The sequence below is a fragment of the Heloderma suspectum genome, chromosome 2, assembly GCF_057233095.1.
Source record: "Heloderma suspectum isolate Gila_16-S chromosome 2, 16-S_ref, whole genome shotgun sequence".
In the NCBI taxonomy this organism is placed as follows: domain Eukaryota; kingdom Metazoa; phylum Chordata; class Lepidosauria; order Squamata; family Helodermatidae; genus Heloderma; species Heloderma suspectum.
This window is the reverse complement of record NC_139459.1, coordinates 368729487-368746329: the sequence shown is the minus strand read 5'-3', so window position 1 is coordinate 368746329 and position 16843 is coordinate 368729487. Positions and strand designations below refer to the sequence as shown.

The 16843-nt window shown below is 46.5% G+C and overlaps 1 protein-coding gene across 1 annotated transcript in view; it reads left to right on the top strand.

Annotated features, from left to right (window-relative positions):
- The window catches only part of LOC146355969 (uncharacterized), a 33349-nt gene that overhangs the window by 4253 nt on the left and 12253 nt on the right, over positions 1 to 16843 (top strand). The window contains exons 2-7 of the mRNA XM_084831340.1: positions 667 to 1672; positions 2687 to 2807; positions 6803 to 6885; positions 8434 to 8560; positions 10851 to 10955; positions 15005 to 15139. Coding sequence (XP_084687466.1) covers positions 941 to 1672; positions 2687 to 2807; positions 6803 to 6885; positions 8434 to 8560; positions 10851 to 10955; positions 15005 to 15139 — 1303 coding nt within the window. The 5' untranslated portion in view covers positions 667 to 940. The remainder of the gene's footprint in view (positions 1 to 666; positions 1673 to 2686; positions 2808 to 6802; positions 6886 to 8433; positions 8561 to 10850; positions 10956 to 15004; positions 15140 to 16843) is intronic.

Genomic DNA, 16843 nt, shown 5'->3' with positions numbered 1-16843 from the left:
CCTTCTATGAAGGATAGTTGTTCAGAGGCCGGCCCTGAGGAAAATGGTTTAGCATACTTGGCCTGCTGCCAGAGAAGAAGGTGCTGTGATGTAATGGAGAATATGGTTTATTTAGAATTGTATGTTTTGTTCGCTTTTTATCCTGTTGGAAGGGAAGAGTGGCCTTGCCTCAAACCTGCTGTTGTATTTGTGCTTGCGGTGAGTTTTGAACTTGGATTTCCAGGTTATGGCTCTGCTTCTTAACCACCCTGTCTCTCTCTTTGGACCCACATAGTGACATACACAAATAGGCTCTTCATATTGGGGTTTATGAGAATGTATTTCATAGAATCATAGAACAGTAGGGTTGGAAGGGGCCTACAAGGCCATCGAGTCCAACCCCCTGCTCAGTGCAGGAAAAGTTTTGAAAGCTGTCTCATAGAAAGTCAGACCATGGGTCCATCTAGCCCAGTTTTGTCGACACTGACTGGCAGCGGCTCTCCAGGGTTTCAGGCAGGGGTTTTTCCAGCCCTACCTGGAGATGCTGGGGATCGAACCTGGGACCTTCTGCAAGTAAACCAGGTGCTCTGCTATGGACCTATGGCCCCTCCCCCTGCTTGACTCCCATTCCTCCCTCCCCCGTCACTCCCTATGATTTAATCATTCCATTGTGTGTTTTTTAAACAGGAAGGAACTCCCCTGTCACCTCAGGAATGCCCCCAGAGAGTAACCCTGGACTACTGGAAGCACCTGACAATTGCAGCTCTTCTCTCTCCAAGTAATACTCATCCCACTGGAGTGCTAGAAAACCCACCAAGAAGGCAGAAGTTGGGTCTTTTCCTCTTCTGTGGTTCTAGCAAGACTTCAGGGGGTTGAGAACAAAGGTTTTGCCAAGAATCCGCCTTCCGGAAAGGTCACCACTACACCTAGACTGGCAGGTGTCAAGCGAGCAGTGAAAGTGATGAAGGAGCAAAACTCTGCAGGCCCAGAACTAGAAGTCAGAGCAGACTTGGTAGGAAGAACCACCGGTGCAGTTCAGCTGGAATATATGACGGAGCGACCAGGGTGGAGAGCATTGCAGGAGGGCAAAGGGGAACCATCCAAGGGGATGCAACAGCGCTGGGAAGCCCAATGGCAGGAGTTCCTGAAGACACTGCAGCCCATTCACGCGGGATGGGGAAACTCAGTGATGTCAGAGATGGCCCCATGGGATGATGCCAAGGCCTTTCTGGCCTCCTTCGAGCAAGTGGCTGAAGCCTGTCAGTGGCCTAGAGGAGAGTGGGCAGCCCGGCTCCGGCCAGCTCTCAGTGGAGTAGCTGAACAGGCCTTCAGCATCCTGGAAACTGGAGATCAGGAGGACTATGGGAAAGTGAAGGCCGCCATCTTGCGCGGGGATGCCCTGCGAATGGAGATGCAGCGCCAGCTGTTCAGGCAATTCTGCTGCCAGGAGATTGAGGACCCTCGAAGAGTTTATAGTCAGCTCCAGGAGCTTTGCCACCAGTGGCTGAAGCCAGAGAGACACAGCAAGGAGGAGATCCTGGAGCTGCTGATCCTGGAGCAGTTCCTGGCTGTCTTGCCACTGGAGATCCAGAGCTGGATCCGGGAAGGAGGCCCAGAAACCTGTGCCCAAGCAGTGGCCCTGGTGGAGGATTTCCTGATGAGCCAGCGAGAGGCTGAAACAGGGAAATGGCAGGTGAGGTTTTCCTCTCCAGAGGCTCTTTCACAACCCAGAATGTAGGTTGAGTGGCTGGCATCATAGTTAGAAATGGATAGAATTGTTAACACATAGCAAAGGTTGAAACCTTCCACAACAGTTTAATTTGGTCCAGTGAATGTCCTTAGAGCAGCCTTCCCATGCCTAGTGCTCTCCAGATGTGTTGGACTACAGCTTCCATCATTCCTAGCCAGCATGGCCATAGATTCATTTCCTATCCAAAATCAGCCACCATATATAACTGCTATGGACAAGCAATCAGCATTAATGACCTTTTGTTAAGGATGGCTTCCAGAAAACATTTAATGTTGAGCCTTGTCTATCATTCCTCTAGCAGCTTTCCATTTGCAGTACTTATCCCACTTAGCCTCATGGCAGCCCTGCAAAGTAGGTTTAGATTTGCCACTCAGGTTGCCAGCTTGCCCAGGAAAAAAACGGCTTGGCCCGTTCCTGTTTCTCTAACAGAAGTTTGATTTGCAGAAACTGGCAGGTGAAGCTTTAAATGGCTTGGAGCAAAACACGGTCACTTACTATTTGCTGTAGGGCAAACTGCTGTTACCGAGGCAGTTGCGGGGGCCAGTTGAAAAGTTGGCAACCTCAGTTCCCAACTTCTGATTTCTGGTAGGGTGACCATGGCTTAACAGCTAGCTGCATGCTGGAGTAGAAAATCTATAGGTGTAGCTTTTCCCAGGGTATAAGTCAGTCTTCCCCAGCCTGGTGCCCTCCAGATGTGTCGGACTACAGTGCCCATCATTCCCAGTCAGCATGGCCAGTGGGAACAAAAGTTGGCAGCTGTCATTGCTATTCACAGTTATTTAGCTCACTGGGTCTCAACCCTCCTCCTGAGAACTGGTAAGCCACAGGGAGCTTTATTTGCCAAAAACAGTTCCTCGAAGTATATCCAAAAGGGAATCGGGTTTAGGGGTGCAGAATCCTTATAACACAACTAGTTCTTTATCCTTGTTCTGAATGGGATCGTCCTTCCTATTTCAGGGACCACTGCAGGAGGTATGTGTGGGTTCCCTGAGTGTAGAGGAAGAGCCCTTGGATGCTGCACAGGGACAGATCTACAAAGAAGCCAAGCAGAACAGTGCTGGAGAGATCAGTTTGCTGGGTACAGATTTATTTATTTACTTCTCATTACATTTATATCCCGCCTTTTTTCCTCTTGCAAGGAACCCAAGGGGGCTCACATGGTCCTCCTCCTCTCCATTTTATCCTCACAACAACAACCCTGTGAGGTAGGTTAGGCTGAATGTCTGCGACTGGCCCAAAGTCACCCAGGGAGCTTCAAGGTTGAGTGGGGACTAGAACTGGATCTCCTGAGTCCCAGTCTGACACTCTAACCACTACACCGCACCCTCTTTCACTGAGGATTCACTTAGTTAGTAACTGTTCTGCATCTTTGTTGTTTCTGGGACTTTTTACAATGACCAGATGTGAACTGTTAATCAGGCTTGTGGAAGAGGGACTTCTGGCACATGCAGCTCAGGGGATCGGACAGCTGCACCAGTTGACTTGCTAAAAAAAATGGAACGAGCTGGTCAGTTTGCCAGAAGATAAACTTCTTGCTCTTCAATAACGCATAAAGATTTAGAGAAGAATTGCTACTTTCTTAATGTCACTAGCTAAGGTCTGTGCTGGACTTTATAAGGCAGACATACAAGGTTACACTGGAGAAGTTCGATTGCTAAGGGCACCGTCCTATGGACTGCACCCTCGCTTCTCCGAAGGCTCGGAACTCAGAGGCTTCTGAGATTCCTGTGTCCTGCTGGGCTGAGGAGGAGCTGCGGAGGCAATCTTTGCCACCCCATCTTTTGATCTCCTTTATTTTCACTATATGGGCTTTCCAGCCCATCTAGCAAGGGCACTTTGGAGGGGAAGGGAAGGAGGTTGGAGGAGGTGGCTCAGGATAACTCATATCCTGGGCTCTCCAGTCTCCTCCCCTCCCTGCCCACCGGAGTGCCCCGTTTCCCCCCTCTCCGAGGTTTATTTTCAAACTTTGGAGAGGCAGCTAGTGTGGTTCACTCCGTGCCGGCTGTGAGGGGGTGGGGAGGGATTCAGATCTCTGATTCCCCCTTCTGAGGTCAGGGTGCTGTCTCCGACCTTGGAAGGTGCTTTCTGAGCCATTCTATGGTCCCTCGGATGCTCACCCAGGGACCTTAGGATCTCTCTAACATTTTAAATTTTAGCATAGTTTATTTTATCCTAGGGGTTGTATCCAGTTATGTCGTTCTGCCAGCAGGAGAGAACCACAGGTGGAACGGATTTCCCCCTCCCCGCAACTGCTCTGGAGGGTTGGGGGGCAGGGAAGTCCTGGACTTCTGCCCCTACGAGAGTTAGAGCCAGCCTTTGGTTTGGTTAACAGCCACTTTGATAAAACCTGCAAAGCCGAATTATGGAATTTTATCTTTAGATTGAATTTGTGAGCTTTTGATTTATTAATCATTTCCTCTGATCTATGTTTAATTTGTTCACTTTTACTTTTGTAATACATTGGATATTTTTCTTGGTGATATTGTAATAACCTGGTGTAATAAACAATAAAAGTGGAATGAAATTGAAGCAAGTCTTGGGGAGACAGTATGTTTGGCATTATTATTATTATTATTATTATTATTATTATTATTATTAATTGCACCTAGTTGCTCTTACTGCCCATGGAAAGCAGAGAGATTAATAAGCATTTTTATTTCAAAAGACTTTCACAAACTGCTAAAAACAGCTCATCTCACCTTTTCTGCATGGAAGGCTCTGCCTTGATTTTCTACGTATGTTCCCCAAATTGGGTCAATTTTCTAACAAGCTTTAAAAAAAAGAGAAGAAGATTTAAATGGTGCCATTCAGTTTCAAAAAGCAACGCTGAAGAGTAAAAGACAGAACTGCACATGACTTGGGCTCCAAATCATTTTCACTTCTATCTGTGAACAATGTATTTCATTGATATCACGGCCAGAAGGAAATTTATTCATCTACATATTTATTGATTTGATATATTTGTGAGACACTCTACAGCAGGAGTACAGAACCTCAGGCCTGCAGGACAAAGCCAGTTTGCCCGGGGAACCAATCCGGATGGGTTCCCCAGGAGGCCATGCCTTTCTCCTGACCCCATCTCTTTCCTGATTGTTTGGTGGTTTTCCAGCTTTTGAACTTTTTCCCTTGCTCTAAGAGGTTAAGGGCATAATCCTATGTGTGTTTAGACAGAAAAAGGCCTACAATTCCCAGCATGCCCCAGCCAGCCATGGACTGCGCCTTAAAATGCCTCCCCAAAGGCTTAGTTACTCGCATTAAGAGCTTGAAGCTGATATTTTTGGTGTTTTGGCCCCACCCTCGTGGCCTTCAGCTCCGCCCACCACTGGAATGCCCCCAGAGCTTCTCTGAAATGGAATGCAGCCCTCAGGCTGGTATTGGTTCTGCACCCCTGCTCTATAACAAGTGTTCTCATTTCTTGGCCGCCTTTTCAGGGAAGAAGCCTTCCCCAGGCAGCTTACAGCAATGAAATACATAAAAACAGTTAAAATATTAACAGCAATAAAAACATAAAATATAAAATAGCAATAAAAGCTACCATAAAATTCAACAATAAAACCAGCAACAACCCCACTGGCAATAACAGTAACAACAGCAGTCATGCCACAGTAAAATAATATGTTTTCAGGACCTTCTTAAAAGCCTGCGATGACAGAGCATGGCGGACCTCCGATGGCAACTTGTTCCAAAGGTGTGAGACCGCTGCAGGGAAGGTCCTCTCACGTGTGGTCACCCAGTTAAAACAGAAATCAAAAGTACAGTCAAGTAAACCAGAATCCAGGAAATAAAAACCCAGCACAAACAGTGACTCATATCAAGTGACACAGGAGCGGGCAACTTGTGACCCTTCAGATGTTTGGCCTACAACGCCCATCGGCCCTAGCCAGCCTAGTGAGGGATAATGGGAGCTGTAGGCTAAAAGATCTGGAGGGCCGAACTAATATTCTCTGAACTAACAGAACAAGCACAATAGTGTCACATAGAGTTAAAGTACAACCTGACTGACAGAAACAGTCCTTTAAAAAAAAAACAATACTTCAGTGATGTTAATTGAATGAAAATGTCATAAATATCAAAACTATAGAAGGTTAAAAAGCCCGGGAGTATAAAAAAAGTTTTGATCTCGTCCCCCAAAGATAACAATGTGGGTGCCAGGCAGGCCTCTCCAGGCCGAGTGTTCTGTAACTGGGGGGCCACAACAGAGAAGGCTGGGGCTCCTGTACCTTTTAGCAGTCTTGTGGAAGAGGGAATTATGGCAACCATGCAGTGGATGAGAACAGGTGTACTACCTGAAATTATCTCTTCTACACAAGCATGGCCTCTCTTTGCATAATCCTGATCTAGTCATCAAACCTACAAATTCGCAAACTCCGTTCTGTGAGGGGGGACCCTTGTGTAGCCAAAACGGCATCATCCTCACACAAGAGGGAAGTATCGGCAGGCTTGAGGGAACCCCAAGGTTTGCAGAGGTACAAATAATATTTAGGAGGATCCATAAGGGGGGACCCCCCCCCCCAACCAGCCCAATGACTACTGAGCATTGAGAAAACTGACTGGGTCACAGCCGTCATCAAAGGTAGGCATGGTTGGGCACTTGCTGAGGGCCCGCTCCCCAGCAGGGGCCTCCTGGCCTACTTCCTCACTGGCGCGCTGCCTGTCAAGCAAGCAAGTGGGAGCCATGAGGAGGAAGAGGAGCAAGCGCAGCCGGTGACAATGGCAGTGAGAAGGTAGACTCGGTGGGGGTGGGGGGCAGTGAGGGTGCCTTGCTCAAGGACCCTCCAAAACCTGGAGGTGGCACTGGGCTGACTGGTGGGGGTGGAAAAACCAGGGTTGGTGGGAGAGAGAGTGAAGTGGAGCCAAGCAAGAGCAAGACAGGGCTTGTGGAACGTTCACATCTGTGCAGGAGAGGGAGTTTGAAGAGGGTCCCTTTCCCCACTTCTGCCTTTGCTACCACTCCCTCTTGTACGCAGTTCGTAAAGGGTCAGGAAACCTACTTTGCGTCTGGTCACCCCAACAGTGACAGGGCCGAGTGATCTTTTTTCTCCCTTCTAAAATTCTCCCTCCTGGCCTTCGCAGGTAGTGGAATCAAATGTCCCAGTCACTCCAGTTCGTTGCTTCCTCTGGAAGGGCAGGAAATGGCCGAAGCTGGGCTGAGCGAGGTACGTGACACCTGGGTGGGTCAGGTTGCTACACGCAGGGCAGGTGACAGCGTGTGCTCTGGTGATCCGTCTTTGCCACGGACGTTCCTGCCTTTTCTGGTACCTGCCTTGGTAAACCATTGTCCCTATTTTGCCATTTGCTGAGATTTGGGTGACAACGGGAGAGGGTATATATATAGTTGTGTGTGTGTGTGTGTGTAGCAAGGGTGCATGAAGATGAAGATGCATCTTTTTAATTTAGCCTTTTAAAATAGGTAATTTTAATGTGATTTACTGTTTTTAATATTCTTGTTTTTATTGTGTTAAGGTTTTATTGTTTTAAATTTTACACATAAGAGCCATGCTGGTTCAGACCAAGGGTCCATCTCGTCTAGCATTCTGTTCACACAGTGGCCAGTCAGCTGTCAACAGGGAACCCACAAGCAGGACAGGTGTGCAACAGCACCCTCCTGCCCATGTTGCCCTGCAACTGGTGTAAAATTGCCTCTGATACTGGGAGTAGCATATAGTCATCAGGACTAGAAGCCGTTGATAGGCTTCTCCTCCAGGAATTTGTCTAACCCCCCTTTAAAGCCCTCCAAATTGGTGGCCATCACTACATCTTGTGGTAGCGAATTCCATAGTTTAACTCTGTGCCTCTGTGTGAAGAAGCCCTTCCTTTGGTCTGTCCTGAATCTCCCACCGATCAGCTTCATGGGGTGACCCCTTTGGGTTCTAGTATTTTGAGAGAGGGAGAAAAATACCTCCCTATCCACATTCTCCACACCATGCACACCACCTTGATGACTTTCTAGAAGATATGGCAGTGCATAAATGTAATATATAATTATAGTATATATCTGAAAATGTGCCTGAGCGTGTGTGTATGTGTGTATATATACACATGTATATATTTTGAGTGATTTGAGTTCCTGCGTTGTAGAACTAGAATAGATTCACAAGACAACTTCTCACTAAAGCCGGGTCCAATTTTAAAAGATCTTTCACTTTTTAAAATGTTGCTTCTGTATCTCCAGTTATTCTTTGGGCAGACTCCATCTGCCTCAAGGCTTCTCCACACCTGATGCCAAGAAGCTAAATCCTACCCTCACAGCTCAATGCTGTGCATGTCTACTCAGAAGTAAGTCCCACTGAGTTGAATGGGACTTACACCTGGGTAAGTGTGGGTAGGATTGCAGGCTAGGTGAACCTGGTGCACTGTAAATCAGGGTAATTAAGTGGATAGTTGTGAACACACTTACTAGGGACTAAACCACCTTGAACACAATGGAACGTACTTAAAAAAAAAAAAAAACACCCATAGGATTGCACTGTAAGGCCGCAGTCCTGCATACACTGTCCTGGGAGAAAGTCCCATTGAACTAGGTGGGGCTTACTTCTGAGCAGACATGTATAGGATCACATGCTAAAAGATGCTAGAAAGGTAGGTTTTCCCCAATGTTGCACATTTACGAGTGGATTGGAGATGATCAATGTAATGGTTCTGAACACTATTTTTCCTGCAACCAGAACTGATCAGGAAGGGGGTGATTGTTTTTCTGTTTCCAGGGGCTGATAAGCCTCAAAGACACAGGTGCGTCTTTACATGTGGTCGAGCAGACTCTGCTGCAGCCGGGCCCCCGGACCATGTTCTGGCAAGTCTTACAGGAAGAGGATGGGAACACAGATTCCTTAGGTAAGCCTCTGATCTGCTTAGGCCTCAGGAATTCCAGGAAACATCACCATAATTGGTTGCCATCCACAGAATCTGAGAGAGAGCGCAAGAAATCCTTTCCAAATTCTCTCTCCCTGTTGCTCTCATATATTTGATATGGAACGAGACCAGTTCCCCAAGCAGAATGAGTCCTGTGTCCTCTTTGAGGTATGATCGGGTTCTCTTTCTGAAAGAAGTTTCTCCCATGGTTAGGACATTCAGGGTTTCTCTCCTTACTACTTGAACTGCCTGCCAAGCAGTTGGATGGTTAATGGAAATGTGACCATATGGCAGGAGAGGGGAACCTCTTTCAGCCCGAGGACCAAATTCAGTTTTGGAGACGCTCCAGTGGTGGGAGGGACTGAAGGCAAAGGGGGCAGGGACAAAGGCAAAAGGGGTGGAGCCAAAATGCAAAAAAATACCAGCATATTTTAGCTGAAGGCTCCTATTACTGGTAACTAAGCCATAGGAGAGGAAGTTCAGCCCTTTAGAATGGGGAAACAATGGCACAACAGCCGGGAAACCACAGGATGATTGGTGGTTCAGGGAAAGACGGTGGGGCTAGGTGGAGGGGGCATGGCCATCTGAGGAACCCCAGCAGGCAGGATTGGTACTTCGGGAGAGCCGGATTTGGCCCTGGGGCCTGAGGTTCCCAACCCCTCCCATGTGAGCTATAGCTGAATGCATGTGTGAGTTCGAGCCCTTATGTCCTTTTCCAGGTAGCTTTGTCTCACCTTTAAAAACATAAGGAGACCTCTGCTGGATCGGACCAAGGCTCCATCTAGTCCAGCGTTCTGTTCACACAGTAACCAACCAGCTGCCTGTGGGAAACCCACCAGCAGGACAGGAGTGCAACAGCACCCTCCTGCCCATGTTCCCCAGCAACTGGTGTACATAGGCATACTGCCTCTGATACTGGACGCAGCACGTAGCTGTCAAGACTAGTAGCCATTGATAGCCTTCTCCTCCAGGAATTTGTCTACCCCCCTTCAAAAGCCATCGAAATTGGTGGTCATCACTACATTGTGTGGTAGTGAATTCCATAGTTTGACTCTGCGCTGTGTGGAGACGTCTTTCCTTTCATCTTTCCTGAATCTCCCATCAATCAGCTTCATGGGGTGACCCCTCTGGGTTCTAGTATTTTGAGAGAGGGAGAAAAATGTCTCCCTGTCCACATTCTCCACACCATGCATAGTTTTGTGTACCTCTGTCTTGTCTCCCGTTACTCGCCTTTTCTCCAAGCAGGTTCCTCAGGCACAATCTTTCATCTCACAGACACACATGTGATTGTGTTGTATGTTATATTAATATGATATTAATCAGTTTCATATGTCATTATTTTCCTCATTTACATTCTATTGAGAGGTGGTAATTGCTGAGCTACTTATCAGGAAGTTGCCAGTTCAAATCTTGCCTCTGCCATCAACTCGCTAACCTCTGTCTCTCAGCCTCAGTCTCCCCATCTGCAATATGGGGGAATAGTAATACTTATGTCACCTCCTTAGGTTAATTTTTAAAAGGAGGCAAAATGACTCTTACTGCCAGTGGTCTGAAGCCGGGGCGCAGGAAGGGCTCAGTGGGAGATTTCTGAAAAAGGATCTCTCACCTTTCAGAATGCAGCTGCAGGCATTCTGCTGCCCCGTCCACAGCGTCCCGGGTCAGGCCCAGCCATCCTGCCGCCTATGCCAAATTGAGGAGGAAAGTTTTCAGACCTTCCCAAGAACCACAGCAGGCCAGGGGTCTTCTGACACTATACGCCTTTATTAACCAGATTCTGAGCAGAGCATACTAGTGTGGGTGGGTTGCACACACTTAGGAGGACCACACCCCTAGAGCAGATCAACAAAACTTTATATACTCGCGAATTTCTTACCGCGCCACAGCTGTCAGCCAATCAGATACTGACATGCTAGTGGGGGCTACTAATGTACATACAGGGAACAAAACCTTCCAGCACAGTTTTCTCATCCCAGCACATCCTCTTTAGCAACATTCTAGAACACACACACACACACACATACACACACACACACACACACAGAGAGAGAGAGAGAGAGAGAGAGAGAGAGAGGCAGAGGCCTATCTTTATGGCTACAGCCTGAACAAAACTACAGTTTTTCTCCCTCAGTTGTTGCAAGGAATACAATTAGATGTACTATGCAAAAGCTCAGTATGATTGTAAAGTAAGAAAAAGAAAGACAAAGTAGGAAACCATGCATGCTCTTGGCACCTAACTGCATAACAAATAATTATCTGCCTGTCTCCAATCAAGAGGGATTTTTGGCACCCAAACCTGACCTCTCGTCCCATCCCCATAAAGAAGAAACGTTCCACCAGTTCCCGATGGGATGTGAGAGACACCCAGGCCAAGATTCAGGTAATGTATATCTAATAAAGTATAAAACCAATATAAAACCAATCCTAATTAATTAATTTAAAACATTACAACAGAAACAGTGATAAGATGGAGCAGTGTCATAGTCCATTACAAGTCAAGGAAAGCCTGTGTAAAAAGGGTGCAATCCTATGCATGTTTAGACAGAAAAGAGGCCTACATGCTGGCTGGGGCATGCTGCGAGTTGTAGGTCTTTTTTCTGTGTAACATGCTTGCACCCTAAATGGGTTCAAGAGGCGCTGAAAGCTCACCACAGTTCTGCCTCTCAAACAACAAGACATTTCTGCACAGCAATAGCTTTGAAAACCTTCTCTCTAATGTTTTTGGCAGCAGTAGTAAATGATGCTGCCTCTCTGGGTAGTTCACCTCGCTCTTTCTTGATTAGCTTTTAGGATGGGGTGGGGCAAATTTTTTCTCTCTGGTGGGCCGCATTCCCTCAGGGTAACCTGTTGAGATCTCCATGCTGCTGATAGGCAAGGCCTTTCCTTTCTGAAGTTAGAATATTTTCCGAGCTTGGGACTTTATCTTATTTTTGAAGACGGAATTTCGAATTATTTCCAAGACTTCAGGGTTTTTTCCTCTTTCACTCTAGCTTCTACATTTAACTAGGTGTAATTTTTCACATGCCTAGAGGAACTTAGTAATGCTTTAGCTTAGCTTTCTACATACAAATAATGTGCAGAAGGAGGTAAAAAGGAAGAGGTAGCAATTTTAGCATGTTTTTGTTTAGCTTTAAATCACAAGTAGAACGCAGGAGGGTTTTGAGGAGGAGTCATATTATTCAAACAACAGTGTTAGGAGCTCCATTTCATTTCATGCATTATATTTCTATACCACCCCATAGCCAAAGCTCTCTGGCGGGTTCACAAAAATTAAAAAAACATTAAAATACATTATATAAAGTATAAAACCATTCACATAATGACATAGACAACATATGGAGGGGGTTGGACTCGATGGCCTTGTAGGCCCCTTCCAACCCTACTATTCTATGATATATCTAAAACAATTTAAAACCATCAGCCAGAGACAATCAAAGAGACTCATTATATGCTGCCAAATGCCTGAGAGAAGAGGGCAGTTTTAACCTGGCGCCGAAAAGATGACAATGTTGGCGCCATGTGGGCCTTGTCCAGATTTGTTATCTAGCTTGCTACATTTGTAGTGCCAGCTTTGTCAATGGCAATTCTTTTAGTTAATCTTATATTTATGTTACATTCTCTTTCACTGCCGATAATGTAATCACAGAAAAGCCTTCTAACGTTTATCATATAACTGCCAAGCTATCTTGTCTCAATTTTTGTAATTTTCTTAAATAAAGCATTTATTGTTTATTTATTTCATTTCTATACCGCCCAATAGCCGAAGCTCTCTGGGCGGTTCACAAAAATTAAAACCAAACAACACACAATAAAACAATTTAAAATATATAGAACATTAAAACCACAATATAACAATACAACCACAATAAAACCTAGCAGCAATGCAGGAGTTTAAAATACAGATTTAAAACAGCAAAGATAAAAATTTAGAAAGCTAAAATGCTAAAATGCCTGGGAAAATAAAAAGGTCTTCACCTGGCACCGAAAGGAATACAATGTAGGCGCCAGGCGAACCTCACTAGGGAGCTCATTCCAGAGCCGGGGTGCCACAACAGAAAAAGCCCTCCTCCTAGTAGCCACCCGCCTCACTTCCTTTGGCAGGGGCTCATGGAGAAGGGCCACTGAGGAAGATCTTAAGGTCCGGGCAGGCACATATGGGAGGAGGCGATCCTTCAGGTAACCTGGCCCCAAGCCGTTAAGGGCTTTGACTGTTAACACCAGCACTTTGAATCGGGCCCGGAAATGGACTGGCAGCCAGTGCAGCTGGAAAAGTATTGGCGTAATATGAGCTCGCAGGCCAGTCCCTGTTAACAATCCTGCTGCCCTATTTTGGACCAGCTGAAGTTTCTGGACCGTTTTCAAAGGCAGCCCCACGTCTAACACATTGCAGTAATCCAGACGAGAAGTTATCAGAGCATGGATCACTGTAGCTAGGCTATCTCTGTCCAGATAAGGGCGTAGTTGGTATACCAGCCTAAGCTGATAAAAAGTGTTCCGTGCCACTGAGTTCACCTGTGCCTCAAGTGACAGTTCTGGATCCAAGAGCACCCCCAAACTACGAACCTGATCCTTTAGGGGGAGTGCCACCCCCTCCAGAACAGGTTGAATATCACCTAGCTGGGCAGACGAACCACCCACTAACAGTACCTCCGTCTTGTCTGGATTGAGTTTCAGTTTATTAGCCCTCATCCAGTCCATTACCGTGCCCAGGCACTGATTCAGAACAGCCACTGCCTCACCTGGTTTTGATGAGAAAGAGAGGTAGAGTTGGGTGTCATCTGCATATTGATGGCACCTCAGCCCACACCTCCAGATAATCTCCCCCAGCGGTTTCATGTAGATGTTAAACAGCATGGGGGATGAAATAGAGCCTTGAGGAACCCCGTGGCACAATTGCCATGGCACAGAGCAATAATCCCCCAGCACCACCTTCTGGAATCGGCCATCCAAGTAGGAGCAGAACCACTGTAGCGTAGTGCCTCCAACTCCTAACCCAGACAACCTATCCAGAAGGATACCATGGTCGATGGTATCAAAAGCCGCTGAGAGGTCCAGGAGAATCAACAGGGTCGCACTCCCCCTGTCCCTCTCCCGGCAGAGGTCATCCCACAGGGCGACCAAGGCAGTTTCCGTTCCAAAACCAGGCCTGAAGCCCGATTGAAATGGATCTAGATAATCCGTTTCATTCAAGAGTGCCTGGAGCTGTCCTACAACCACCCACTCAAGCACCTTGCCCAGGAAGGGGATGTTGGCCACTGGCCTATAATTGTTAACATCCTCTGGGTCCAGGTTAGGCTTTTTCAGGAGTGGTCTAATTACTGCCTCTTTTAAAGCGGCAGGCACCACTCCCTCTCTCAAGGAGGAATTTACAACCTCCTGGACCCAGCTGGACAACTCCTCCTTGTTTGATTTAATAAGCCATGAAGGGCAAGGGTCAATTTAATGGATTTCAGTGTATGTTTTAGTCTGCGATGAGATTTGCCTGTTTGGATTTAGCTTGGTTACCCACCGGGGTGTTTAGAACCCAATTGGTGTCAGTTCTGAAGTTAAACAGGACCAAATTAACAGCAGTGGGCAGGGGCAGAGCCAAAGGTGGGTCAGGCCTTCTCTCTCTTTCTCTCATTCTCTTCCTCCCTTTCTCTGTCAGTGAGTGGGCTACTGGGGAAGGGGCAGATCACGCTTGTTAGAGGGCTGAGTTAAGTGCAGGCGAAGGGTTTTTGAAATTAGGCCAGGGGCTACATGTTGCCCACCCCTGTCTAAGACACCAGACCAACTGAGTCCCATTCTGGAGAGCTTTTGCCTTTCCCTGAAGACTTCTCTCTAGGCTGCACTGATCAACATTGCTGCTACCTAGTCTTTATATGTGTGTTTATCAAAATCTGATATCTGTCTATAACTTTTTATATTGCCGTTGATATTTTTGGTAGCCAACTTGCAGACTTTTGCAGGTTACAAATAGTTTAATTAAATGAATTAAATAGGTGAATAGGTGCAATCCTATGCATGTGTAGACAGAAAAAAGGCCTACAACTCCCAGTATGCCCCAGCCAGCCATGCTGGCTGGGCCATGCTGGGAGTTGTAGGCCTATTATCAGTCTAAACATGCATAGGATTGTGCCCTTAATTTTAGAAAACAAAACACATTTCTAAGCCCTCTCTGATTTTAATTTTAAATGTATTTTAAATGTAATTTATTTATAAGGCCCATAATGTTGTGCTAAGAGCTGTATACTTTAAAAACCACTTCCCGGAATAAAAGGGGAGGTCTGCTGTGATCATAGAGACAGGAAGAAACATTGCAGCAAAGATATTCTGAATCTGATTGAGAGGAAATTGGGGCGGAAGGGAAAGTCAGTGGGAAGGAGGTTGCAGGAGTCCAGGAAAGAGCTCACCAGAACATGGGCAAAAATCCTCTCTCTGTCTTTGCAGGTGACAGGCAGGGAAGTCAGCTCAAGGTGGAGAATCCTCAGCATGGAGGAAGTGAGGTGAAGGAAGCACCCAGGAGAGCCCCACAGATAAGCCAAGCAAATGTTCCGCTGATGGCTGAGATGCATGAGGAAAGATGTGAGTCCAACAAAGGGCAGGAGAAAGAGCCTCTAAAAGTTCAGAATGAATCCAGGGAGTTTTCAGAAGGTGTTGGAGCTGCTTGCAGTGAAAAATACACAGTGCACCGAAGGGGGGGACAGACCTTGTTCTCCAAATACGGTAGAAGGTACCGCCACATATCAGGAGTTGTTATGAAACATGCTCAAGATTACCAATCTGAATATGTCACCATGGGGGCAAGCTTCCAGAACGATGCTTACCATCCAAGAAAATATACTGGAGACAAGTTGCACAAATTCTCTGAGTGTGGGGAAAGCTTCCATCAGAGAGTGCATCTGCTTTGACATCAAAGCAGCCAGGCAGGGGAGAAATCTTACTCTTGCCCTGAGTGCGGGAGAAGCTTCTCTCGGAGATCGCATTTGAAGACCCATCTGCGGATTCATACAGGGGAGAAACCGTACAAATGCCATGAATGTGGGAATTGCTTTATTCAGAGTATAAATTTGATGAGACATAGGAGAACTCATACAGGAGAGAAACTGCACAGATGCACTCAATGCAGAAGGAGATTCTCTCGGAAGGATCAGCTGCTCAGACATCAGAGAACTCACAAAGGACAGCGACGCTGAGAATGCCCCAAGTGCAGGAAAAAATGGGCCAAAGGCGCAAAGGTTAGCTGCCAAAGAATCCATGAAGGACATTGACAGCATTAATAGTCTGAGAGAGAATAGTCAGACTTAGAAGAAGATATGTTTTAGGTGGGGCTGTAAAACGTTAAACCATCGTTCCCTCTTTTTCTGATATTCTTGTGTGAATGCCAATGCTTATATAGCTAAAAAAGCACCAACCCCGAAACAAGAGGGAAATATTGGCAGGCTTGGAGGAACACTGACATTTCCAGAAAGAAACTTCTTGGTAAAGAAACACTTAGGGTGCAACCCTATGCATGTTTAGACAGCAAAAAGCTCTATAATTGCCAGCATGCCCCAGCCAGCATGGCTGGCTGGGGCAGGTTGGGAGTTGTATGACTTTTTGCTGTCTAAACATGCATAGGTTCCCCCCTAAGGGGTAAAAAAAAAGAGGGATTGCGCCCTTAAGGGGTAAAACCTCAAAAAAAACAGTCCAATGTTTTTGCAGCCCTAACAGCATGCTCAGTTGCCATGAAATGCTGATTGACTGTTCTGAGAGGGCAGAAGGAAAATCACTTGAGAGGGGGAATAGAATAGAATACTGTGGAAGAGGGCATGGCTGGCTGACTGGAACATATGCAAAACAAAAAAAGACAAAGTCCCCAGTAATAGCTCAGAACAAACACGCAAGTGCAAGAGACCTAACAGAACTGCAAGGTTGTGCCTCCATTTAGGGTGGATGAGGACACAGAATGCCTCAGCCTGAGAGTGTTTGGGGAGGGGCCCAGCACATGGGCAGGCGGAAAACATCTGCAGCTTGACCCAGCCAGCCTCACTTATCAATCAGCCTCTGAATGAAAGAAAAGCCTCAGACCCAGTTCAGGTCCTGGGAGCAACAGTTGATGCTCATCCGTAGCCGAAAACGTTCCTGCCAGCTCCTAGACCTTCTGCCTTCTCAGAACAGTCAGTCAGCATTTCAACCAGCATTTACAACATGCACTAGACCAAGAAGGTAATTTCTATAGCATTTATAAATAAAGTACTTAATGGTACACAAACGATCATACCAGTGTTTAAATTAATTGGTATGATT